This window comes from Squalius cephalus (genome assembly GCF_949319135.1).
Source record: "Squalius cephalus genome assembly, chromosome: 11".
Taxonomy (NCBI): Eukaryota; Metazoa; Chordata; class Actinopteri; order Cypriniformes; family Leuciscidae; genus Squalius; species Squalius cephalus.
Window position 1 is genome coordinate 14,674,688 of NC_137132.1, and position 27,367 is coordinate 14,702,054.

Sequence of the window (27,367 nt, forward strand, 5' to 3'; positions counted from 1 at the left end):
AAGTTTTTTTTTTACATCCCCCCAATGCCAGGTTTGCGTTGAAAAGTGTTCTACATTTATAGTATTTATTTAATTTTCTTACAATAAGGAATTGTGTGAAGTAGTAAAAATCTTTACCTTGTAGAAGTAGTAGTAGGATAGGCTACCTTTAGAGTGAGGTTTTTTTTTGTAGCCTACCTATCTTTGTTGGCTATAAAAGATGTTATCAGGAGGGAAACTCAAGTTTAAACAGGTACTGATTGTTAATCGGCAACTAAATACAGGGTGAAGTTCTTGCACCACAACCTTTGCGTGCAGCAACATGGCTTTCCTCCCAAGCACGAGAGGGCGCCGTGCAGAACCTCGCTCTGCGTGTTGCTTGCGGAAGTTTAAGGAAAGAAAACAACATTGGCCCTCGCTACCTGATAGAAGCAAAACCAGACAGCTGTTTAAGGGTAAGAAGACTTTTTACTCGTTTTTTAGTAATATGTTTAGCGGTATATGGGGTTTGTGATGAATTAAGACATGACTGTCGCAATTAAACGACGGAGTTTTATTTGTAAAATAAGGTGTAGGTTATCCAGCTCATGTGCTAATACCTTATCGGCTGGATTTAGCAGCATTAGCTAGAGCACATCACATCACAGTAAACAAATAAAATGCAAGAAAACTGGACCAAGTTAGATAGACTATTAATATGTATCTGTAGTTTTAAACATGCCAGTCGTGTTATGCATACGCTAGTAAAGAGCTAACATACTGTGTTTAATCAAATCGCAGCGTAAACGTAATGACTCGCATCATTCGCTTTGTGCACACTCTTCTAGCATGTATAGTGTGATGTCCATGATCGAATCTTCCATCTATTTGTCTTTGTTATTTATTAATCGCATTTTACGTGTAATTTATGTGGTTTATCCAGTAGTATTCCCGTCTGGATAACACGGAAAGAAGAAAACAAAGAGATGTCCGACAGCGACGACAGTGATTTCTCCGATAATCAGAGTGCTGGGAGCAGCGAGGCTGAGGAGGCTGAGGAGGTGGAAGAGAATGAGGTGAGGCAAACAGCTCCTCCTTCAATGTGTTTATCATAAAACAGCTGGAAGTCTATTGTACCTTTGTATGGTAGCCAGAACCGTGCTTTACCACTGATCTTCAAAAAAAAAAAATATATATATATATAAATAAATAAAAATACACATATACATGTATAAGCAGAGGGATGGCAGACTCTGGTGACATTATCCAATCTTACTCCCTCGACGTGACAGTCCCACTTTCAAGTAGGCTAAGTAAACACAACTCCAGCACTTCAAAGCTCAAAAGTCTGAATGTTATCCAATTTGAATGTTATTTTTAATGTGATGATCTTTCAAAGCGTGTTCTCATTTGTAAAACTTGTTAAAAGATGTTAAATTACCACTATAGCCAGAAAAATAGTGACCAGCTTTTTTTGTGCCGATGTAGGAAAAGTTACAAAGTCTCGTGAAAAAACAAAACTTTTCTCCAAATTGCGAATGAAATTAGAGAGTGAGTAAAGAGCGCTTCCTTTATAATCACTGAAGCTGTCAGTCAGTTCAGCGCAAACTCATTGAGTGCGAAAACTCCCGTTTTAATCAATGAATCTGCGCAATGAATTAGGGATGCACCGATCCACATTTTTTCACTTCCGATCCGATCCCGATACCTGAATTTGGATATCGGCCGATACCGATACTATTCCGATACCAGAGCTGTGTTTGCTTTAATATTATTATTATCATTATTGTTTATTTTATATGATGCTGAAATAACCTTCTCTCAACAAGCAAGTAATGATATGTTATGTAAGTTACGTAGGCTATGTATGCATGCATGCATGTATGTCCCAAAAGGCAACTTGAGGTAAGTATAAGGTCAGAAAAAGAAGTCAGAAAAACAGGAAATCCTGTTAACAGGAAAAATCCCATTCTGAAAACAAATGCAACTGGGGTTTCAGATTGATTATCATGTCAATATTTATTACATTCCCAAAATGTCAACGTTACTTGCGTCTTGAAATATAAGAAAAGTGCAAGTGTAACATTAAACATCTTACACACACACTATCTGAAGGGTGATCCTCGGTCCGATGCAGTAAATGCTCGATCAACATCAGCATCGTGCAAACAAACAAGCGGATTTTGCTTCAGACGCGCGTCAATTTCGCTTCAAACTTTTGCTTTTTACGCACGTCAATTTCTCTGGACGCGCAAATGGATTCAAAATAGACGCGGTAGACTCGAATTTGACGCGTTATTCGCATTTGGTGTGAACGCACAGTAACGTGATGCTTTTTTAAATGTTTGATTGCGTTCGTTGTGTTGTACGACGCGAGGGAGCTTCAAAAGACTCTGAATTACAGCTTTGCAAACATTACATTTTGCTGTTTTGCTCTGCGGTGTTTCCAGTGTGAAGTATATCCACACAGCGGACGTTGTTGGCTAGCCGCAAACTGCGGAATGGATTTCCTGAGCGGGGGCGTGTCTCATAACTCTGTGTCTCATTGAGCCGCGCCTCCGTTCAGGAAATCCATTCCACAGTTTGCAGCCAGCTAGCAGACTAGCCGGCGGGAATCACTTTTGGAGTCATTTCAGCAGACGTTAAAGCGAGCGCAGACATGACTCATGGATATCGGATATCTCCGCAGGTTGGATCGGGAAAATCCGATACGTGAATTACGCTGGTATCGGTCCCGATACCGATACTGGATCGGATCGGCCCCATCCCTACAATGAATCTTTTATTTAATTTGTCGCTGTGTCTCCGCTTTGTTATTATGAGGATTTGTGCATGTGCAGAACTTAGTAAACTTGCTATATATAAACTCATTCAGCGTTTTGAGAGATATTGAGCAGATTCTCACTACTGGTAACTTAAACACCTCTGATTGGACATTATTTTTTAAACAAAAATCCCTGTGATTGACTTGCTACAATACTCAACGCTGCACAATCATGTTGTAAATGGACACTTTGGCAGCACCGTTGAAGTCACGTGATATGAAAATAACAACCAGATCGCTTTAATTGACTTACTTTTCTGTTTTATTTAACAATACAAATTATGTTAGACATGCATAGCAATTTAACTCTGTTAATCCTGCAATAAAAATATATTACTTGCATTGACCTGACCAGCCAGCGAAGGTATGGTAGCCGCCGTACCCTGCCATACCCAATTGACGCCCCTGGTATGTATGTGTATGTGTGTATTTGTAGTCTTTTGTAATGTATAATGTTTGTAATATTTATTCCAAGTCTTTGCTTATTTTTTTCAACTCTTCCAAGTTTATTGGTAAATAGTCTTAGCCAGATGGCACAGCATAAAGTCTTGTCCGTTTTGAAGCTTATTTTATCCAATAACTGCGAGTACGGATCTAGATTTGCCTGTACCACGGTCAAAAGCACATCCCTCACATCACAATCTCCCTCACAATCAGGGCAGTATAACTGGCAGTGACAAGGCTGCTGAGGAGGAGGGAGAAGATTTAGAGGATGAGGAGGAATATGATGAAGAGGAAGAAGAGGACGAGGACCGGCCCAGGAAAAAACCTCGGCATGGTGGCTTCATCTTGGACGAAGCAGGTTCGAAAAGCCCCTAACCAACATATATTTCTTATATTAAACTAATTTAACATATTTGGCCTTTTTTGCATACCTGAAAAGTATATGTATAAAAATGTATCTCTGTTTAACTAGATGTTGATGATGAGTATGATGATGAAGATCCATGGGAGGATGGTGCTGAAGACATTTTAGAAAAAGGTGTGACATTTTTCATTATTTCTGCATGTTTTGCTGAAATGACTGAATTAGTTATATACATTTACTGCTTATTTTATATCTGATGTAATGATGTTTCCCGTATATATGCCTAATATAAACTTGCAGGTTGAGTTAAAATCTCTGTTGGTATTGTGTTGCCAATATGTGCTGTATGCTTTATATTATATCCATAGCTTAAAAAATTACGAAATGGAGGCATTTTAAGTGAAATAACAACAGGCTGTACATTAAATGTTGTGTAAACTGATGCCGGTAATTTGAATGTATTTCTTGCTCTCATTGATTCTTTATTTCTTGTGCATGCCTCCTTCAGTTAACGGTAAACCAACTCCAGATTTCTCTGTTTTTTCTGTCTAATTGAATGATTAATTTCAAATCATTTTCACATTCGGTAAAATCCATTCCCATAATCTGCACCCCTCTAACATCTGTTTGTGACGTCTAAAGCTGTTTGGCAAATGTTTAATTTGTTTACATTTCTAAACAAGGAGCATGGATGGCAAATACATTTTTTGCTGTACATTTTTTTGCATCATCAACATATTCAGTAAGGGTAAAGTTAATAAAGGCGATCATTATGAAATACACCATTCATTAAACAGGGGACTGTATAGTGGGGACTGACTGAGTTCTGAAAGGGAACCATATATGGTCATTTGCCTGAAAATGCTCCTTTGAACAAAAAACCCAATACCTTATTTTGATTGTATTCAATTGTGCTTATTGTATTGCATAAGCTAACAGTGACATGACATCATTATCACGTAGTTTCCATCTTTAAAAATATATCATATGTCTATGCCTGCCCATCAGTGGTAATTTCCATTTTTTTTTTCTTTTTACCTGGTCCTGTTCATGCCCTTGCCTGAAATTGCTGTGTACACATGACTTTGTATTATGGCTCATGTTCCTCCCTTCCTCCTTCAACACTGGATTTGATCAGAAGAGGCTGAAGGTATGTGCATAAATCTTCTGGTGTGCATGGATATTCACTTTTATTATGCATCAACCATGTGTTCAATAGCTGTGTTTATATGCACTGCTTTAGGTAAATCTGAATAAGTTCAATCCATTGCAGATTCTGAATGCACACTACCATTCAAGTCACTGTGGTCAGTAAGGTTTTAGCAATGCTGCATTAAATTGCTTTAAAAGTGATAGTAAATGCATTTATATTACAAATAAATAAATGCATAAATGCTGTTCTTTTGAACTCTCTATTAATCAGATATTCATTAAAATAGGCATCACAGTTTCCATAAAAATAATAAGCAGCACAACTACTTAATGAGATAAGAAACGTTTCTTGAGCAGCAAATCATCATATTAGAATGATTTCTGAAGGATCATGTGACACTGAAATGAAAGTAATGATTCTGAAAATTCAGCATCACAGAAATAACATTTTAAAATATATTCAAATAAAAAAGGATATTTTAAATTGTAATACTATTTCACCATATTACTGTTTTTACTTTATTTTGATGTACTAAATGCAACCTTGGTGAGCACAAGAGACTTCTTTCAAAAACATTAAATAATCTTACCGACCCCAAACTTTTGAATGGTAGTGTACTTTTTATGACATTTTCTTGCAAACAATATGTTAAAAGTCTTCTAAAAATGTTCCATTAAAGAGCTAGTTTTACATGTCATCATTTACTCACCCTCAAGTTGTTCCAAACCTGTATGAATTTCTTTCTTCTGCTGAACACAAAAGAAGAGATTTTGAAGAATGTCTGTAACCAAATAGATGACGGGCCTCATTGACTTCCGTAGTAATTTACTATTTACATACTATGGAAGTCAGTGGGGTTCATCGACTATTTGGTTCAAAATATCTTCTTTTGTGTTCAGCAGAAGAAAGAAATTCATACAGGTTTGGAACAACTTGAGGGTGAGTAAATGATGACAGAATTGTTTTGGGTGAACTGTCCCTTTAAGTTCTGCACCACCTCTTTCAATTGGTTAGAAATTTTACTTGGGTCGAGATGAATCGTTGTATTCAGCTTGAGGCACTAGTAGTTAAATTATTAATGGATAATTACAGTGCATATAAACATAGCTATAAGCAGTTTTTGAATTTTCTAAAAAAAAAATCTAGCCACAATATATTTTTTCTTTTTGTCATTTAGTTGCTTATTCTGTTTTCATCCGTTAGTGTCCAACATTGACCAAACAGTCTTAGATGAGGATCACTCTGGTTCAAGGAGGTTGCAGAATCTCTGGAGGTGTGACAACTGCACTAAACACACTTTTGCATGGCTGAATCTGAAGAAAGGAGGTCATTTTAAATAACTGTCTGTTTCTCTATAGGGATTCCCGTGAGGAAGCTCTGGGGGAGTATTACATGAGGAAATATGCCAAGTCCTCAGGAGGCGAGCAGTAAGTTAACAAGAGTTCATCCATATTCAGTGTATGGTGAAACGCATGCATGACTAACTTCAGCACTTGCCAGTTTTGCAATTAAAGGAATGTTGGTTAACCTCATGAACCTTTTTGCTTTGAGCTAAACATTCTCGTTCTGTTGTCTACTTCAGTTTCTATGGCGGCTCTGAAGATCTTTCTGATGACATCACCCAGCAGCAGTTGCTTCCTGGGGTCAAGTATGAAAAATAAATAAAATCCATTTATTGATCATTAGATGTGCTGAATTAAATCTATATACATATAAGAGCACTGGGCTTGTGTTAAGAGATTGTTCTCTTGCAGGGATCCTAATTTGTGGACCGTTAAGTGTAAGGTTAGTTCTGGACATATCTAACAAATGGCTTACGGGTGCTATGATGAGGCTGCAGTATGTGCACTGTTTAATTCTTTTGTTTCCCTGTAGATTGGAGAGGAGAGAGCTACTGCCATCGCCTTGATGCGAAAATTCATTGCTTATCAGTGCACCGACACGGTAGGTTTTCCATAGGCGCGGAACTTTATGAACATAAACTTAGGTGCATTGTGTAAAACCTTTCCTTGCACCTTGATGTTTTTCTTAAACTAGATTTCTCTGTCAATTTTTTTGTTTGTTTTTTCAAATTGTAGGCCAAGAGAGAAGAAAACTGCAGTGCAGACAGTACATTTAGCATAACAATGTTTGCTTGAAGGTGTGTCGTACTAAAATGTTGTGCTTTGTTTCTCTGCACAGCCACTTCAAATCAAATCAGTGGTGGCCCCTGAGCATGTCAAAGGTTATATCTATGTGGAGGCGTACAAGCAGACCCACGTCAAGGCTGCCATTGAGGGTGTTGGAAACCTCCGCATGGGCTTTTGGAATCAGCAGATGGTGCCCATTAAAGAGATGACTGATGTGCTGAAAGTGGTTAAGGAAGTGACTAACCTTAAACCCAAATCTTGGGTTCGTCTAAAGAGAGGCCTTTATAAAGATGACATTGCCCAGGTGGGTACACCATAACACTTGGCTATATGGTCATTAAGAAACAACTACGGTGTTTTTTGGTTCAGTTGAATTTCATTTTTAAGTTTTCACTACGGCTCTGTGCCAGGAGAACGTTTTATGTATGTATCTAATAATTTGCCTTTGTCAGGTGGACTACGTTGAACCGAGCCAGAATACGATCTCACTGAAAATGATTCCTCGTATTGATTTGGATCGCATCAAAGCGAGGATGAGTATGGTGGGTTATGTCATCACTGTGTATTTATACTACTATCAATATATATTAATGTTTTCAACATTGATAAAAATAAATGTTTCTTGAGCACCAAATCAGCATATTAGAATGATTTCTGAATTATCATGTGACACTGGAGTAATGGCTGCTGAAAATTCAGCTTTGCCATTACATGAATAAATTACATTTAAAATATATTATAATAGAATTATAATATTTTATAATATTACTGTTTTTACTGTACTTTGATCAAATAAATGCAGCTTTGGTGAGCATAAGAGACATTCAAAAACGTTTTAAAGGTAGTGTATATCCACTGTGACATTTTAGTGACCTGATCTGACATTATTGTTCATTTCACAGAAAGACTGGTTTGCAAAGAGAAAGAAGTTTAAGAGGCCACCTCAGAGGCTATTTGATGCTGAAAAGATCAGGTAAGTCTCTCATAATCACAACCCACTGAAACATGTCAGCCACACTGACACATGTGCTCTGCTCCACAGGTCTCTTGGTGGTGAGGTCAGCCATGACGGTGACTTCATGATATTTGAAGCCAATCGCTACAGCCGCAAAGGCTTCCTGTTCAAAAGCTTTGCAATGTCAGCTGTGGTAAGGGCTTTCACGCTCATTCTAGTTCTGGGTGTCTTGTCTAATCACTCCTTATTGGTACACTGGTTCAACCCATGTCTCTTTTTGCACAGATCACAGATGGGGTCAAACCCACTCTGTCAGAGCTGGAGAAGTTTGAGGACCAGCCAGAGGGTATTGACCTTGAAGTAGTCACAGAAACAACAGGTAGACAACCAGACAACTGTAGATCTCTGCAACAGTGCAATAAAAAAATTATTGCATGGAAAATGCACATATATTGTGTATATATATATATATATATATATATATATATATATATATATATATATATATATATAAAAAATATATAATATATGTATATATATAATATATAAAAAATATATAATATATATGTATATATATAATATATAATATATATGTATATATATATGTATATATGTATATGTGTGTGTGTGTGTGTGTGTGTATATATATCAGTACACCCCTCACATTTCAGCAAACATTTTAGTATATTTTCTCAAGTGACAATACTATAGAAATGAAAGTTGGATATATTTTAGAATAGTCAATGTGCTGCTTGTATAGCAGGATATATTTACTGTCCTCTGAAAAAAAACTCAACATACAGCCATTAATGTCAAAATAGCTAGCAACAAAAGTGAGCACACCCTAAGTGATAATAGCTGTACGTTGTTTAACCATGCAAAGCCACATGTCCTATTCATCATTTTCATGTTTTTGTTTGCTTGACAGACCATAGAAATTTGTGTATCTTTTATTAGAGCAGTTAAAATTTGTGCTTAGAGTACAATTCTCTCATACTGACCACTGGATGTTCAACATGACACCTCATGGCAAAGAACTCTCTAGGATTTGAGAATTAGAATTGTTGCTCTCCACAAAGTTGACCTAGGCTATAAGAAGATTGGTAACACCCTGAAACTGAGTTACAGTACAGGCCAGGGTCATACAGAGGTTTTACAAGACGGGTTCCACTCGGAACAGGCCTCGTAAGGGTCAATCAAAGAAGTTTAGTCCTCGTGCTGTGCGGCAGGTGCAGAAGCTGGCTTCAAAAAACAGATGCATGAGTGCTTCTAGCATTGCTTTAGAGGTTGCAGAAGCGGAAGGTCAGCTTGTCAGTGCTCAGACCATACACCGCACACCACACACTCCAAGAAGTCGGTTTGCATGGCCGTCGTCCCAGAAGGACACTTCTTCTGAAGCTGGCTCACAAGAAAGCCCGCAAACAGTTTGCTGAAAGCAACCTGTCCAAGAGCATGAATCACTGGAACCATGTTCTGTGGCCTGATGAGACTAAGATAAACTTTTGATAAGTTGTACTGTATCTTTTAACATACCTTCTGATATTCATGCATGTTTTTCTAGATATAATTTGTATTAAAGTGGAAGTAAAGACTGGCGCTCCATGCTGCCGCTTGAGGCGCTACAGCGATCTGTCACATTAAGACGCCATTTATTGTTTGAATTTCGTGCTAAAATGGACAGAATTTGAAAGAGACTTTAGCTGTTAATGCGTTATTGTCGCATTAACTTGCCCTAAATTCAACATGAGAGATTTTCTTCACACACAGTGTGAGTTGCAATCAGACACATTTTTCCTCACCCCTTTGATTGACCGGATATAATCGGCCCTGATTATAGGCTGTTTTTAAACAATCGGCTGATGGCTGATAGAGAAATTAATTACTTTTATCGGCCGATGCATTGGTGCATATCTTATGTGTGTGTGTATACACAGTATGTGTATATGAATGTATTTACATACATATGTACGTGTGTGTATGCATGTTTGTATGTGTGCATATTTCATCATGTTTATACGTTTAAAAAATACATTCATATTTTGACTGCTGTAAATTATTGACAATGATACTTTTTGTCGTACCGATATACTGAGCTTGTACCTTTTGTTCATAAATTTTTGCAAAGTGAATCACAAAGATTTTTGTTTTGGTTTTGTTTACAGGTAAGGAGCGAGAGCACAATCTTCAGGCAGGAGACAATGTGGAGGTGTGTGAGGGAGAGTTGATCAACCTTCAGGGCAAAATCCTGAGTGTGGATGGCAACAAGATCACCATCATGCCCAAGCATGAAGACCTTAAGGTTAGCAAATAAACACAAAGCATTGTATCTTGGCAATTGAAGTGTGCAATTTCAGTGTCATTAAAGTCGTTAAAAAACGGAGTTGCGAAAGCTTTACATTGTGAGTTAAATTTTCCTGAAAATCCCTTTCTGCAATGCCTAGAGGTGTTTTGACTGAGCACGTTCAGTGGTTCATTCCACCTAAATGTTAAACTGAACCGCATCGTAAGTCGTTCCTGCCTGCTGCTATTAGGCTCTTTAATGTGCAATAATTAATAAATGAGTCTGATGTCTGATTTATATTTATTTATTTATTCTTATATTTTTTTGCCTATGTCCTTAGTATTAGTTCATTTTGTTTGTGTATTTGTTTTTAGTATTATTATTATAGGATATAGCATGCTTTAGTGAAAGCGTCTATCGATCTGACTGACTGACTGACTGACTGTCTGGTCTTTGCTTTTATTTAGGACCCTCTTGAGTTTCCTGCTCATGAGTTGAGGAAGTACTTCCGTATGGGTGACCACGTCAAGGTTATCGCAGGGCGTTTTGAAGGTGACACGGGCCTCATAGTCCGTGTGGAGGAGAACTTTGTGATTCTGTTCTCGGACCTCACCATGCATGAGGTAGGTTTCACTAGTAAGCTATGGAATACCCCATTCAGAAAAACACAATATACAGTTGTCAATGTTGTGTGTTCTTTGTCTGATGTGATGTCTCTTTTTGCTCCAGTTGAAGGTCTTGCCCCGGGACTTGCAGCTGTGCTCTGAGACTGCATCAGGTGTGGATGCAGGAGGCCAGCATGAGTGGGGAGAGCTGGTACAGTTAGACCCCCAAACTGTAGGTGTCATTGTCAGGCTGGAGAGAGAGACCTTCCAGGTAAAGTCCAGGAGAAACAGACGAGTTCAAGTGTAACGTAAGCAAAAATCCAGTAGGATACTTGCTGGATTTGATTCTTCACAGCAATAGCACACTTTTCACCATAGTTCCTTGAAAGCCAGTCAGTTCACTCTGTGACCATCTTGGCAATGTCGCTAAGCGGCCGCATTGTAGTTTAATGCTGGGTACACACCAAAAGATTTTTTACATCTTATACGATTTTCAAAATGTGATAGACCACAAACATGAGGACAAAAAAATCCTAGATTTAACCGTTTTGCTCCTATAGTGTGTGGTGTGCCATGATGTGACAAAGACAGCACACCACACACGAACAGATTTTCAACCAGAGTCTCAACTGTGAACACAGGAAATCTCGCGAGACTTCAGAATAAGCATGGCGGATGATATGCAGGAAGAAATTGCAAAGATAGTGTTTGGAATGATTTTTACAGATTTTATTCTTTTTTTGTTTGTTTTTCCATCCCTCCGTCTCTGCTGTCCACATCAATTTCACTTTGTGCTGCACCATGACTGCGTTTGTTATGCTTCAGTCTTCCATCATCTCGCTTTCTGATTGGATATTGTTTCGTTTCACGTGATAATCTCCAGAGCGTGCGTCCGTTTGTCTTCGGGGTTCCCATGTTGAATATTTAAGATTTGCGATCGGGGCAGCTCCGACATTCTTCCGAGCAGGTTCAGACACTCCTAACACACCTCACACACCTCACACCAAGGGAAAATCTGATAAGATAATCTTTAGAACCATCAGTATAATTGAGACAAAGCTATGAATGTCGGAAGGGGGGCAATCGGCCAAAAATCAGCCTGACTATCTTTTGGTGTGTACCCAGCATAAGTATAGCCCCGAAGCTTGTAATTCAATTACATGTCAAGTCAGCATTTACATCTGACAACAGTGATATCAGGGATCAGCATAAGTGTTGAGCTGTTTGGTCATGTGTGTGCATTGGAAGTATTTCTAATGTTTTTCACACTGCTTTTACATATGCCTGCTTTGAGAAAATCATTATTGCTTCTCCACAACCTTATTTACTCTATCCAGCTAAATAGTTTAACTTTGCCACACTACTGTTCAAATGTTTGATAATATTTTTTTTTAAATGTTTTTGGCAAAAAGTCTCTTATGCTCAACAAGTCTGCATTTATTTGATCAAATTTTTTTTCACAATGATTTGTTTTTAGGTTCTGAACATGCACGGGAAAGTTTTAACCGTACGACACCAGGCAGTGAACAGAAGGAAGGACAACCGCTTTGCTGTCGCTCTCGACTCTGAGCAAAACAACATCCATGTGAAGGATATTGTGAAAGTCATCGATGGACCTCATTCGGTACCTACCAGAGACCTGGGACAAAGGTTTTTGACATTTACTGTGTAACTGAAAGGAAGTTAATATTCTCATTTATGTAATCTGTCAGGGCCGGGAAGGTGAAATTCGCCACATCTTCAGAGGCTTTGCTTTTCTTCACTGCAAGAAGCTGGTTGAAAACGGAGGCATGTTTGTCTGTAAGGCACGTCACCTCGTTCTGGCGGGCGGCTCAAAGGTATGTCTGTTCTACACCTGTGGACAAATCTTATGTTTTTCCCAACTTCCCTATCCTAAACAGTCCTTGTCATTTGTTCCCAAAGCCCAGAGATGTGACCAATTTTACAGTGGGGGGCTTTGCTCCTATGAGTCCACGCATAAGCAGTCCAATGCACCCCGGCGGAGGTGGTAAGTGTGTTTATTTAACTAACAGGTTTGTGCCACATAGTGGTTGAAGATTGGGGTTTTTAATAAAAAGTTTGCATGTTCAAATACTGCAAGAGGTTTTTATTATGCATTTAAACACTTGCAAATGCCAACATCTGGTTGCCTTTTGAGCATTTGAATCTTATTGATATAAGCTTCTCTTATATTTTTAACTGGGCATTATCTGTTGTGTTCTGGTCTTCCCTCCAGGTCAGCAGCAGAGAGGTGGAGGAGGAGGTGGTGGTGGCATGGGTCGGGGTCGCGGACGACGAGACAATGATCTGATTGGGCAGACTGTCCGTATATCCCAGGGACCATACAAAGGTTAAATTATTTGAAACCAACTTTTTGTTATTTGAAACCAACTCTATTTGCTTTGGTTTGGTATTTTGTTATATAATGCCATGAAATGTATACATGGTAAGTGTGACTTAAGTGCCATATGCCATAGCCACAAGTTTTTCAACACCTTTATTCAATTCCACAGGCTACATTGGAGTTGTGAAGGATGCCACAGAATCAACCGCTAGGGTAGAGCTCCACTCAACTTGCCAGACTATTTCTGTGGACCGCCAGCGTCTTACAACTGTGTATGTTATCAGTTATCTGTCTGCAGTTTTTAACAAAAAACTCTTCCTCTACATTTGTTTATTCCATATTTATGACACAACTTCAAGCTACCATTAAAAGTGCATTACTCTCAGCTCTGCTTAACACATTTACACCACACGGATCTACCAGGGTGGCACGGGGTGGCAACTGCCACCCTAAGAAAAAGCATAGATTTTTCCCAGTATAAAATATAAATGAAAGCAGTGCATGGACCCTGATGATTGCCGCTTGAAGCTGTATTTTGCATTTAGTTATAGCATAATGTAGTGTAGATGATTGAATGCTTATTTGGTTTGGTGTTGCCACCCTTTAAATAATTTTCTTGATCCGCCCGTTTCCCACACAGAAAACATAAATAAAATTGGCATGGATCCACAACTCTTTTTTTTTTTTTTTTTTTTTTTTTTTTGGACAGTTCTGCCTCATTTCACTGCAGACGGGTTTGTGTTTATCTGACATGTTTTTTTGGATTTCGTGTCAGCCGGTACACTAGTGCAGTGAACTAATGACTGCGAGTTCATGCCTAACTGTAGGAGTTCTCTGAAAGCACAGGGATAGATAATGCTGGAGCAAATTTAGCATATTGCATACCTCAGAGATTCCTGAGTAGATTGTTGCATTTAGTGTGTTGATATCTGTGAATCTACACTACCATTTAAAACATTGATTTTTAAAAAAACAAAAAGATGTTTTGAAATGTCTCATATTCACCAAGGCACCAAAACTTGATAAAAAATACAGTAATATAACAGTAATATTGCTAAATATAATTATTTAAACTAATTAAATTAATATTTTTCATCAAAAAAAAAAAAACTGTCTTACTGTCCCTAAACTTTTGAATTTTTGTGTAGGTTTTATATCTTGACTGTCGTGTAAAACAAGTTTCTTCTGTGAACTTTGTTCTCCTGAATATTCTATCTCAATCTTTTTGCTCTCTTTGAACCAGGGGTGGTAAAGAAAGACAAGGAAAGTCTTCCACCCATTTACGAACCCCAATGTATGGTTCCCAGACGCCCATCTATGGAACTGCCTCACGTACTCCCATGTATGGTAGCCAGACACCCCTCCATGATGGTAAGAAACAATATATTTTTATAGACCTTGATGTTCTGCAAAACATTTACTTTTTAAAAAAAAAAGTCTTTCACTGCTCACAGGAAGCCGTACTCCTCACTATGGCTCTCAGACTCCTCTGCATGATGGCAGCAGGACGCCAGGTCAGAGCGGCGCATGGGACCCCAACAATCCAAACACACCATCACGGTAAGAAGCGGAGTGAGACGATCAGTGCAAACAAACAATTTCACATACATACCAACTTCATCTCATTTTCACTCTGTTTTCAGGCCCGATGACGAATATGAGTTCGCCTATGACGACGAGCCCTCTCCGTCTCCTCAAGGCTATGGTGGTACGCCCAACCCTCAGACTCCTGGCTACCCAGAAGTGCCCTCTCCACAGGTCAACCCTCAGTATAACCCTCAGACTCCTGGGACTCCTGCCATGTAAGAGTTCGTTCAGATGCTCAGATGCTTGTGATCTGGCTCGAACATCTTAAACTGAGTTTTTTTTTGACCGTAGGTACAACACCGACCAGTTCTCCCCGTATGCAGCACCCTCTCCACAGGGGTCCTACCAGCCCAGCCCCAGCCCTCAGAGTTACCACCAAGTAGCCCCAAGCCCAGTGGGATACCAAAACACGCACTCGCCCGCCAGTTACCACCCCACCCCATCACCAATGGCCTACCAGGTAATGTTTTGGCAGCTAAAAAAGGAAGTAGTTGATTTACACTAAATGTACTGAAATTTTTTCCGGGCTTCAGACTGCGACCAAAATGGTTGACATATGCGACCACTTTTTGAGAATGTGCGAGTTAAAATTTGACGTGGTCACGCACTTAATTGGTGTCTGCCTACCTGCACTTTCATTAGAAATGTATCTAATCTGTCACGTATTATCGACTAGGTGAAATCGGCTATTCTCCTGTTGTAGACGGTTACAATAGAACGTCAAGAAGTAACAGTTAAACTGCTGTTTCACACTGCAAGATTAAGCAGCGCGTATTTTTTTCGGCATGCATGTTAACCAATGATTGCATTCACACCGGGAGAAGGAGCGTCGCGTGCCGAAGCGCAGTCTATTTTTGCTGCGCTGCTCACACTCAATTAAAGTGAAAGCACACTTTTGATGGGCAAAATAAATATTGTAACGTCTGAAGAACGACAGACAAGGGAAGCTCCGTTCCTGAACTTTTAATCGGAACGCAAGAACAACTATACACAAAATGCACCAGCCTAACTCACTCGCTCGTTTCACTTTACCCGGCCTTTTCCGAACAGCGTTAACCCTATAACTGCCAGTACAAAATAAAACCGCAATTTCACAATTATAAAGAGTCTGTGCGCTACAATATGATTTCCCACAAAAAAAATTCTCTTTAAATTTACCCATTTAAACTTGTTTTTAATTCAGTTTGGGTGAAAGTATGGTGTATTATAAAAAACTGAAGTATACTAGCTAGAAAACATGACATAAACTTTCTTTTAGTTATTATGTAATACACAGACAGGTAGCCTATATACTAGGCTCTAGCACACAAATCAAACCCGAGTGTGCTTTTTTTTTTTTCTTTTCTTTTTTCATCCGCAGAGTTTGCCGCCTTGTAAACATATTGAAACATATGACTGAAACGACATGATCTGAGCAGTCACCTCTCCGTGTTAAACTTTCAAGACTGTCATGTTTATAAAAACAAATATAGTAAAAATGCTCACTAATATATAGCTTTGGAGGCGCCGCTGTGACGTTGTACAAATGCTTCCAGTGTGAATACTTGCACGCGTCTGCAGCTTCAGTGACGATGTAGTTGTGAAACGGCTGAAATTCGCGCATGCGCAACAGTACGCCGTTGTATCAGCAACTGCTGCTTAAAGTCCCTATTATCAGTCATGTACACAGGATTTTTTTCTGGCTTTCATTTGATAGCACGAGGTCTCATGCCACTGTCTTTTTACATCAGTGCAAAATTAGGGTATGCAGAGTAAGACAACTGTTCATCGGCATGCACTGATTAATTCTATGTTGTACCAAAAAAAAAAAAAAAAGGATTGTGACCAAATCATGTGCTGGTGTGACCAACTGAGAAAGTTAATCTCAGTTGGAAAAGTAAGTCTGGAGTCCAGATTTTTTTTTTTTTACCGTATCACTGAAACCAAATTAAAGTTTTAATTTAGCCAAAAACTGAAAATGTTTATTTAACAATCAGTTAGTTCAATTTATTTGTATAAATGTTGTATACAAACATTTAAATTGCTGTCATTATACGGTATGAGAGTGGACAAAATAAAAACTATCACTGGCGCCTGCACGGAGTGGATCCATCAGATGTGGATTTAAAACATAGACAACAAAACTGTGTATTGATACAGTACACTACCGACGTGTTTTCATATTATAAAGTAACACATTTGTTGACTAGATGTTGCATTAGTAGAGAACGGCAGTATGTTTGCTGTCGAGGCTGAGAGGACGCTAACATTAGTAGTACCTCAAACATCCTCAAAATACATGCAAGTCCAAATGTATAATGTGATGATTGTTACCATCTATTTGCAATAGTTTATATCCAGCTGAGAGCAAATTGATATGTAAATGCAGCCGACAGAAACATATAAACACATCAGAAACGCATCCGAATTGTACTGTTATACATATTTTGTTGTTTTGATTAAATAATCAACTGTTCTAAAAAAGAAGCAAATAAAATGATACAGTATACATACAATATACATGTAGGCAGGGCAGGACTTGGAGGGCTGGGGGCCCCTGGGCTTGAGTATATGTTTGGGCCCTACCTACGCTACAAATGACCTCAACTAGAACATCGTTATGTAGCAGCACAAAATAATACACAAAAATGTATATATGCTTTGACAGACATCCCAAGTCTCCCGGAAGTTCCGGGAGTCTCCCGCATATTGATAGCGGCTCCCTGATGCCCACATATTAGTTAAAATCTCCCGGAATCTAGAGCGAGCGAGCAAGAGCGTGCATGCGAGACAGAGACTGTTCCAAACCATGTAGCGCGCGCACGGCGGAGAGGGAGCAAGAGACCTTGCCTTGTGTGTGCTAGTGTGCGTGTGTCCCTCATGAAGCGCATGTAAGATAGAGAGCATCCTGATCGGTAAATTGATTGTCAGTGTGGGCGGGCTTTTATCTCTTCTCCCAAACCGAATTAATCAGTTCAGTGTATCTAGAAACAGGAGCGCCATGGCAGAGGGAGAGTGCCACAAAAAACGAAAGTATAAGACACATTTTACGCCAGACTACACGAAAGTGTACCCGTCTTATAAGAGTAAAACATAATGACAGTCTTGCACGCTGTACAGTTTGTAACAGTGACTTCAGCATTGCCCATGGTGGGTTAAATTATTGTAAAAGACATGTTGAGGTGAGTTCAACAAGTTTAATTTCATGTGCATATTATTCAGGCCAGCTAGTTGCCAAGGCTATATGAAAACAACAGACTCCTGATACGTGATGACTGATCCTGAAACAACTTTGGGATACCTCCCTGAAGTGACTTTTTGCAGGTTGGGATGTCTGCTTTGAGATTGCTAGAACTAATATGGAACATGCCTAGCCTAGTCAAAGTTTAGAGGTGATATTAAATAGTCATTGTAATACAATAAAATCTCTATCGAGAGCTCAAACCCTGAAATAACACTAAGCAATAAAGAATGGAACAAGTCATAATTGCAAGTTATAAAGTCAGAATTGTGAGATAAACTTGCAGAACTTTTCTATCTTTTAAAACACAGAATTGTGAGTTTATATTGCAATTCTAAATTGCAAAAATCGCAATTGTGAGAAAAAGTCGCAATAATCTTTTAAAATGTTTTATTCTGTGGAGTGATGCAAGAGGTGAACAGTATTTTTCAATTTATTGTTATACCTGTGTCCTCTTATGTCAGATTCTTAAATTTAATCAATAAATTCAATCTGAACGAAAAGTATGTATAGCTATTACCAGGTAAAATGAAATCCGTATCAACAAAATCCACTTTTGGATTTACACATGTAGCTTACTTTTAATGCAGCTCAGATGTGGCAGAAATGGATTTATACAGCAATTATATTTGCATAAATTATATTAAGAGATCAATGTTTTAAATATACTGTAACATTTTTAATCTAGAAATATTAAATGATTGAAAAAAATTCAATAATAGGCTACTTTAAAAAAGAAAATTGAAACAACAACTGCTTGTAGGTTGCGGCAAGTCTTGATAAGTGAGTTGTATCCTTCATTCAACTGATTCATTCAAAATACTAATTCATTTAACATGGTAAATGACTGTATTTATGAATGGGTAGCCTAATTGAATAATTTACTCAACCGATTCGTTCAAATACGCAGATTCTTTGAGGAATAAAACACTGTTTTGCTCAGAGATGCAGCGGCTCTGCTGTTTGTTCGGTTTTCTTTGACGAATGTGTTATCTATGAAAGTTACTCAGTAACTTGTTGCTTATTGAACTGTTGTATAAAATCAGTGTCACATTTGCGATCGTGCAGATATTCAGAAAAACAGCACTCTTGCATGCGTGACAACTCCATCATAGACTTGTGTTATAAATCTATAAAAATGTTTTTTGGATGTCATTTCTGCCCTTCATTGTTATATCGTTAATTTCAACATTTACTAATGCATTTTTAAATGTTAAAGTTGTATCTGTTTACACTTATTTAATGCACTATGAACTAACATGATCAAGGTATAATTAATATATTCATATTTATAGTTAAAAAGTACAATACATTTTCATGGTTTTTTTTTGCAATAAAGTTAGACACTATTTTACTTGTAGTGTTATGTTTGCAAAGCTTTTTGCCATTCTTGGATGGGTTCACGTTTCAACTGAAAACAGCACTGACTAAATCTTGTCAAAGTTATAGTTTATAGTTTGTTTACTTGTTATAGCTTATCCATCTTGTGTGCACAAAATAGACACTGACACAGTCAAAACCGGAGAAAAGCGAATAAAACGTCGCTATTTTGGGCGTTCCAAAACGGCTGAGACTGGAAACAATTTTTTGTTGTTTCAGCTGAATATTTTCAGTTGATCAGCACTGATCATCAGTTTCAGTGGCTTGGAGCGATAAGGACTCTTTATTTGAATAAATCAGTATTGAATTGTGCTCCTCAGGCCAGTCCGAGTCCCAGTCCGGTAGGGTACAGTCCCATGACTCCTGGAGCTCCATCTCCGGGAGGCTACAACCCTCACACCCCTGGATCTAACATCGACCAGGCCTCCAATGACTGGGTTACCACAGACATCATGGTGCGTGTGAAAGACACATTCCTGGACGGAGGTGTCATCAATCAGACCGGCATCATCCGCAGCGTGACTGTGAGTGAAGTGGTTTTTTTTTTTTTTTTTTAAAGTAGAATGCTGAGTGCTGAGACTGTTAAAAAGATTCTACAAGCAGAAGCATGTGGGTGTTTGATTTGCATATTTTTTATTGGGTTGAGATGCCCGGAGCTGATTTTGGCAATGGATAAGGTGTGTCCATGTTGTGATAAGATTATTCCCTGTTCAGTTTTATGGTTCATAACTTGATTGTTTACTCTTGAACATGTTTTGTTCATGGGAAAAAAAAGTGTTTCATTCATGGAAGTTTTTTTTTTCTTGTTCTTCTTTCACAAAGGGGGGGATGTGCTCTGTTTTCCTGCAAGACACCGATAAGGTTGTTAGTATTTCAAGTGAACACCTGGAACCTGTTACACCAACCAAAAACAACAAGGTACTGCTGAACTTATGGAACCATTTCCCAATCTACTAAATATCATGGCAAGATAATTATGATCCAGTATATACATTGTACTGCTTACAAATGAACAAAAACAATGTTAAACATTATGCAACACGCATTTTTATGTATTTTTTTTAATATATATTTTCACTCTGTTCTGTTATGCATTTTATATTTTATTTATACATTTTTAAAGAACTGCAAGACCATAACCATGAAAGTAATTTCTGAAAAAACCAATGAAGCACATATTTTTACCTTCACTCATGAATTAAATCCATGCCACATACACTGAAGTGAAGAGATTCAACCAGCCCAATTTTTGCATGATCCATTATCTTTTTTCCTCATCGATGCAGCTATATTGTCAGATAAGGGGTGAGGAGTTTAGGAAATGAAGCAGAGCCACACAGAATATCACTTACATTTAAGCACGTCGCTCCTCCCACTGAACCATACATGCTAAATTCACTGAAAACACAGACTTAAGAACCTTGTGATTATGTGTGTGTGTCAATCGTTTGTTGGAACATTTGAAAAAAAGTTTATCTAAAATGAATACATGTGTGCTCTTCAGGTGAAAGTGATTCTGGGAGAGGACAGGGAGGCCACAGGAGTCCTGCTCAGTATTGATGGGGAAGATGGCATTGTTAGAATGGAACTGGATGAGCAACTGAAGATTCTCAATCTCCGCTTCCTTGGGAAATTGGAAGTGTGAAGAAAACCACACATTTAAATATTGAATGCTATTTGAATGCAGATGCTGCAGATTAGTCGGTTTCAGTGAGCTTTTTTTTTTTTTTTTTTTTTTATTGGTCGAAGATTTTAGTGGATAGTCTGTTTTCTGTTTCATCTGTGGTGTAGAAACGTACTTTTTGGCAAATTGATTCCATTTGGCAAATTGATTCCATGTCAAATAAAATGTGAACTGTGAGTTCCTAAATCCATCCATCCTGAGTGTTCGCATGAAATATTTAATAGCTTTTGGCTGTTCATTTTAAACCATTTTACTGCCTGCCAATATTTGGAACATCGACCATAAAAAGGAATAATTTTTTTTTCACTTACGAGTGATTTGAGCTCCAGCAGTTAAACCAGGAGTTCAACCACTGTGTCCTTCCACCACCAAACTTTATTCAACATCATATTCCATTACATTCTGAACCTTTAATGTCATTGACAATTGGTGTATATTCTGAGTACATTAAAGGTCTTTCAAAACACTTTAACCCTTGTAATTTGCATATTTATTGAGATTGGGAAAAATACCCCAAGTTTGAATACTTTAGGAATTATGTACTGTAGCATTTTTCTTCAAATAAGTCAATCAGGTCTGAGAACTGAAAGAGGACAGTCAAACACGAGAACATAGGGAAAGTCTACAGCTACAGCTTCTCTTAGTTACAGGGCTCATGAGGATTCTCATAGTTAATTGGAACGTAAAAAATGGTGGTGTTCTTTGGACAGGGATGTCCTGGGCTGTTAAACCACGCTAATGTATTGAACACTTCCTCTTGTTCTTGTTTGAGGCATCCAAGGGTTTGGTTCTTGAAGAGATGGATCTTCAGCTGGATCCACGCTTCACGACCCTAAAAATATGGAAAGGACTGTTATGCTTTTGGGTTTAGTACTGATTGTAATTTTCATTTATTTATTCATTCATATAATTTGGGCTGATTGTTGATACAGATTTTCCAATTCATCTCAGTATATGTCCATTATAATGTAATTCCTTGCATATTTGATCAAATTCTCAGTGAATATGCTAAATTATACATGGCAGTATTTCAGATTGATTCAAAAATATAACTCATTTTTTGAATATTCATAAGATTCGTTTCGGTAATCTGGCTACACTTGTGCTGTAAGTTTTTGATTCACTGAAAAGTTATTTCCTCGTGAATCACGCTGGATGTTGTTTTTGCATGATGCTCGCAAAGCCAAGCCAGACTAGAAACACATTTCTTGCCATTATTCTGTCGTACACAGTATTTTTTGGCATTCATGTTTTGTTTTTACACAATCAAAATAGGTTTTAAAGTCACCACGAATTTGTAGAAATGTACAATTCTTATTTATGGAATATTGCAGTATTTATTATAAATTATTTATCTGTGCACATACATTTTTTTTAAATGAATGTCTTTGTAATATTTAATCAAAATAACTTCCCCTCCCTCTTGTAGCAACACCTCTTCTCTGATGACGTGTTTAATGATGCAACCTGTCACTCAAATGATATCACCGCAATAACAAACCACAACCATCCAATTCCCAATGAATAAAATCAAGTCGTCGTCGTCCCCATTCATTTTTCTCTTGTTTGATAAGCTGTTTTACTAGGATATACATCATTTTGATAAGGTAACAAAACACTATCGCAACTACCGTTTCATGTCAATTTTTAACCCAACTCAATTTATTTGTTTACTGACTACTATTAAATTTAATTTAACATTCCTCATCTCACCTCATTGTCTGTCACGCATTGCAAATCAAAGTTGTTTCCAAACAGCGGGGTCAGGGCGCCATGTATGTCGTCATGCTGCAGATCACATAATGGAAAGATTGATGAAGTGTTGTTTCATAAATGCATTCAATGTGATACATCATGTTTCATGGATGAATCCAAAAACTTACCTTATATGACATATCACATGAGGTTTTGATTCCAGAGCTCTCCAAGACACTACAAAAAAACATTGGAATGGGGAAATAGATGAGCTCATGATAAGATGATATCATGCTGTATGTGCTGATAACACCCACCTATCAATGTCAAAGAGTTTCCGAAGCTTGACTGCTGCTTGGAAATAAAGAAGCGGTGAACCCATGGTCTCCTCGCAGCCTGCACACGTCCCGTGTTTGATCCATTCCTCCCTCCTGCCAAATAAAACAATCACTATCACTTCTCAATACACCTGAGCTGCTATCAGACACAACTTTTTAAATCATCTGTTCTGTTTATATACACTTTCTCACAAGTGGCCTTGAAGTCATTATGAAATCAAGAATGACAAATACTGCAGTATTTATTATAAAGGATTTGGCCGTGCAAATGTTTTTTAAATTCCTGTGCCCTCGTAAACTTCAATCAATATAACTTTAAAGTCAGCATGAAAAAAAAGTTGAGTCTTTTCTTTCCTATTGTGATAGCCTATAGGCATGAAACGGCTTATCGAACAAGCCAGGACTTGATTTTGTCCATCGATTGGATGGTTGTGGTTTGGCATTGCTGTGATCTCATGTGAGTGACAGGTTGTCCCGCCCTCACGACAGAAGAGAAGAGATGTCACTGCAAGATGGAGGGGGAAGTTATACTGATTAAAGATTACAAGGGCACATTATTTTAAAAAAAAATTTTTTTTGCACAGATAAGTCATTTACAAAAAATAAAAAATAAACTGCAATATTCCATAAAAAATAAGAATTGTCAATCTGATTTCATGGTAATTTTAAAAGTGCGGTCACATTTATTACATTTAAGAAGCAATATTTCACAGCTCAAATAGAAGTCATTTTTAAACCAAACAGCTCTCTGTTGGCCAGTGTGGTGAATTTGCAAGACCACGAAATCTGTGCAAAATCTCATGCAAAACCCCTATTGCAATGACTGGATTTCGCCTGTGAAATTTTGCCAAGCTACAGTAATTGTGACAGCACCTTCACTATGGAAAAGTGTCGATGAATATAATATAATACATGAATACAATTCAAGCTGTACGACAAGCTTCATGCAGAACTTCACATGAACAAATTGGAAAACGAGTCTCGTCGCAACTGCTTGTCGGAGAAAGTGTTAATGGCAGTGCAAACTGACAGCCAGTGTTGGTACCTTACAAGTAATGCACGTTATGTAATCAGATTACTTTTTCCAAGTAACTAGTAAAGTAACCCATACCTTTTAAATTTACAGCAAAATATGTTACTTTTTCAAATAAGTAATGCAAGTTACTTAGTTTTTCCATTTATTGACATATAAATTGACTTGCAGAGGCGTTGTGTGCCCGGCAACATGATGGTTATTGTGGTTCTAGACTAAATGTGAGCATTTACTCATCTCACCTGCACAAAAACAGATTCAGTATTCCACAAAATGAAGTGCAAACTCAGAATATCACGCAAACCTGCAATGCTGTCCTTTGATGATCCAATTCAACCATACTAATAAGCTAAATTACTTTAGTTAAACATCACATTTGCATTTCATTTTGTTTTTATTGCTGAAGAGTAATAAGAGTGTTAAACTTTTTTTTTTTTTTTAACTCTGAACTTTTACCATATATTTCTATGGTAGAAATAGTAAGAGTAGTATGCTAGTCTGTGGTTCCGAATTCAGCACTATTCTTCTGCAATCCAGAATGGCAGCAGTTTGAGCTGCGCCCTCTACTGTACATGCATGAATTTGCATTTCCTTCTGCCTGAGGCTTATTCATTTCACTTTAGGTGTGAAAGAGCCTTTTCATTTTACTAAAAATAGAACTTTTGTTGTTGTTTTTCTTGTTATTAAAGAACAAACAATCAAGCAAGCCCGGCCCAGATTAGAAAAAGTAACGTAACATTACTTTCCATAAAAAGTAACTAACGTGATTAGTAACTTTTTGAGGAGTAACGCAATATTGCCACTCCCCAACACTGCTGATGGACATATCTATGGACCTTTAAGGTAATCAGCTAACCAAGTTATTTTTTATTGTTGGCGTTTAATTCGATTGAAATTATTTTAATGTCTAAATGTTAGTGAGAAGAAAAAAAAAAAAAAAAACTTTAGATATCAATGTGCATATGTGATGGACATCAGTTATGCTCATCTTTGTTTGCTCCTTTTTTAAGTATCTTAAACAACTCCATATTTAACAAAGCACAAATAATAAAACAAGAAAAGATCATAAGACATGTTTACCAGAAGAAGAAGAAGTGTTTTCCTTTGATTAATGATGGCCAGAGCTGAGTGAGTTCAGGTTCAATTTCCTGAACATAAACATGATCATTCAAATGTTATATTAAATTTTTTTTAAATAATAAACAAACAAACAGAGGATTGAGACACGTTTACCTGAAGATGGGAATGAAATATCGGCCAGCAGTCACAGCAGTGACCTGTATGCTGAGGCCTAAGAGTCATTAGAAAAACACAGTTAAATATAAAGTATTTCTGATGTGGATTTTTTTCTTTTTTTCTTTTTGGATCAGAATAAATCTCAAGATTTCAATAAGAATAATGTGAGAGAAACAGAAAAATGTTTTGATTTTATTTCAGATCAGCAGATGTGGGAACATCCACTGAATTTCTAACCATAAGCCATGGATGGTCCAGTTGCGAACAGTCTCAGGTATTTTGCAAATGGTTTTGTTGTTAAGACCCTGTGGAAGGAAGGTAAAATATGAAATAGCCTGTGCAACATGAAAGGCAGACTTCACAATTAGTTTTCAATATCAATGTGAGTGTTGTGTAAAGTTTTTCTAGCACTGTTGTGACATATAAAATATAAAGACATACTATGCAGAAACTCCCAGGCCACTGAAGAGTGAGTTGCATACAAGTCCAGTTGCATGAGCTGAAAATGAAAAAGCAGTGCACTTTTTTTTCTCTTTTCTGCGCTGTTTCTCTTTAAATGTTCTGCATTCCTGACAGATAAATGACTGCAGGTCCCTGCTAGTCAGTAACCTAAACGTATCATGGTGATTTATTGATTTGAAAAGGTGTGAATAGTTGTGTCTTACTGCCTCGTGACTATCCCAGAGCAATGTCCGTTATCATACGCCAGGACCCAAACAGTGAGCAGAGCAGCGGTGCAGGCCCAGAGGATGTGTTTCTCTGAAACAATATAGTTTAAGTCTATGTACAGAATTCAAAACAACTGGAGTCTGAGGTTAAATATAGCTCTTGTAAATAACAGAAAATGCTTACCATAGCGCATGTTGATCCAGCCGTTTTGAAATGCTGTGACAGAGTGCCAGCTTCAGTTTCCTTTCCCTGATAATGCAGAAGCGATACACACCACAATCTGGACTAGAGGATGCTGTTTGCATGCCTGAGTAAAAAGGAACTGATACTGCGACGCATTAAGAATAGAAAGAGACTGGGGAGGATTTGAGAAAGTAAAAGTGTCTCGTCTGTTTCTCATGAAAAAGTTATCTGTAACCCACTTTAGGGCGAACAGGCTGAAATTGTTTTTGTTTTTTTTATCAAAAAAATGATATGATCAATAAGTTGTGACAACATATGGTTTTACATTGTTTTTTAATTCATCAAAATAAGTTTTTTTTTTTTTCAATTTTCTTTTTTTCCCAAAATACAATAAAACGTTATACAAAACGGTGACATACCGTCCTTCAGGGAAAACTGGAAACCATTCCTCAACTATTTCAACCTCGACCCAAACTGAAACTGATGCCACGCACATTCTTACACATATTTCCTCATGTCTTCTCACATTCCTATCAAAAGAAGAAATAATACTATAACACTACTATAATATTATTAATAATACTATACTATATACTATATTATAATACGATAACAATACTACTATGTACACATTCATTTAAAACAAGATGCACACCTTGACTAATTATTTATGGTATATGATTAAAATAAATATTACAAACATCAATTACATTTCTCAACAATACACTATTATTATTAGTGATGATGAGGATGGTAGTAATGACTATTATTATTATCATTATTATTATTATTATAAGAAGCATTACTACTATACTATAAGGATTATTGTTATATAAGTATGATCATAAATATATATTACTGTTATTGTTATCGTTTTATTTGACATTTTATTTTATTCATTTATTTGACCTTAGTTATTTTATACTTCCTGACATAATTATTACTATATTATCTCTCATTATAGGATTCCATTTTTTTTGCTGCCATGATGCCATTACAGCTATTGTTATTGTTGTTGTTAATGATAATAATAATAATGATATTATTATTATTGTTGTTATTGATATTATTATTATTATTGTTATTGTCATTGTTGTTGTTATTACTGTTATAAATAGTATTACTAAAGTAATCGTATTGATTATACAAAATTTTGTCGTGTCTCCGTCCTGCTATCCTATAGACATGATGGTCCCTGGGCCGGGGTTTTTCAGGGTGGGGATGCCGGTGGGGCCTGCTCCCGGGGTGCTCTGGGCTGGGCTTGGACGGCCGCAACACTATTGTC

The 27,367-nt window shown here is 37.4% G+C and overlaps 2 protein-coding genes across 2 annotated transcripts; one reads left to right on the forward strand and one right to left on the reverse strand.

Annotated features, from left to right (window-relative positions):
* Positions 1 to 326: 326 nt before the first annotated feature.
* On the forward strand, positions 327 to 21,400 carry supt5h (SPT5 homolog, DSIF elongation factor subunit). Its single transcript, XM_079885026.1, has 30 exons — positions 327 to 434; positions 902 to 1,034; positions 3,440 to 3,584; positions 3,699 to 3,764; positions 4,729 to 4,740; positions 5,947 to 6,016; positions 6,102 to 6,170; positions 6,326 to 6,391; positions 6,498 to 6,528; positions 6,619 to 6,687; positions 6,925 to 7,176; positions 7,325 to 7,414; positions 7,775 to 7,845; positions 7,915 to 8,020; positions 8,113 to 8,206; positions 9,990 to 10,126; positions 10,576 to 10,731; positions 10,838 to 10,984; positions 12,191 to 12,337; positions 12,426 to 12,551; positions 12,637 to 12,721; positions 12,950 to 13,063; positions 13,227 to 13,329; positions 14,301 to 14,428; positions 14,512 to 14,617; positions 14,701 to 14,859; positions 14,936 to 15,104; positions 19,565 to 19,768; positions 20,067 to 20,162; positions 20,749 to 21,400. The coding sequence occupies exons 2-30, from the start codon at positions 945 to 947 to the stop codon at positions 20,887 to 20,889; spliced, it is 3,249 nt and encodes a 1,082-aa protein (XP_079741152.1). The 5' UTR covers positions 327 to 434; positions 902 to 944; the 3' UTR covers positions 20,890 to 21,400.
* A 168-nt stretch (positions 21,401 to 21,568) lies between these two features.
* On the reverse strand, positions 21,569 to 26,553 carry rnaset2l (ribonuclease T2, like; the record flags this gene model as incomplete). Its single annotated transcript, XM_079885035.1, has 10 exons — positions 26,083 to 26,553; positions 25,896 to 25,989; positions 25,672 to 25,729; positions 25,468 to 25,535; positions 25,228 to 25,285; positions 25,075 to 25,142; positions 22,941 to 23,054; positions 22,812 to 22,860; positions 22,642 to 22,716; positions 21,569 to 21,760 (listed from the first exon to the last, which is right to left on the reverse strand). Exons 1-10 carry the CDS (start codon positions 26,090 to 26,092, stop codon positions 21,569 to 21,571), a joined length of 786 nt encoding a protein of 261 aa, XP_079741161.1. The 5' UTR covers positions 26,093 to 26,553.
* Positions 26,554 to 27,367: the final 814 nt, after the last annotated feature.

What these genes read in the sequence shown, in the direction of transcription:
- supt5h (XM_079885026.1), top strand. Translation starts at nt 945, where the DNA reads ATGTCCGACAGCGACGACAGTGATTTCTCCGATAATCAGAGTGCTGGG. An exon ending in CAGTTGCTTCCTGGGGTCAA is followed by an intron (nt 6,392 to 6,497) that starts GTATGAAAAATA and finishes GTTCTCTTGCAG; the next exon opens with GGATCCTAATTTGTGGACCG. An exon ending in AATCCAAACACACCATCACG is followed by an intron (nt 14,618 to 14,700) that starts GTAAGAAGCGGA and finishes CTCTGTTTTCAG; the next exon opens with GCCCGATGACGAATATGAGT.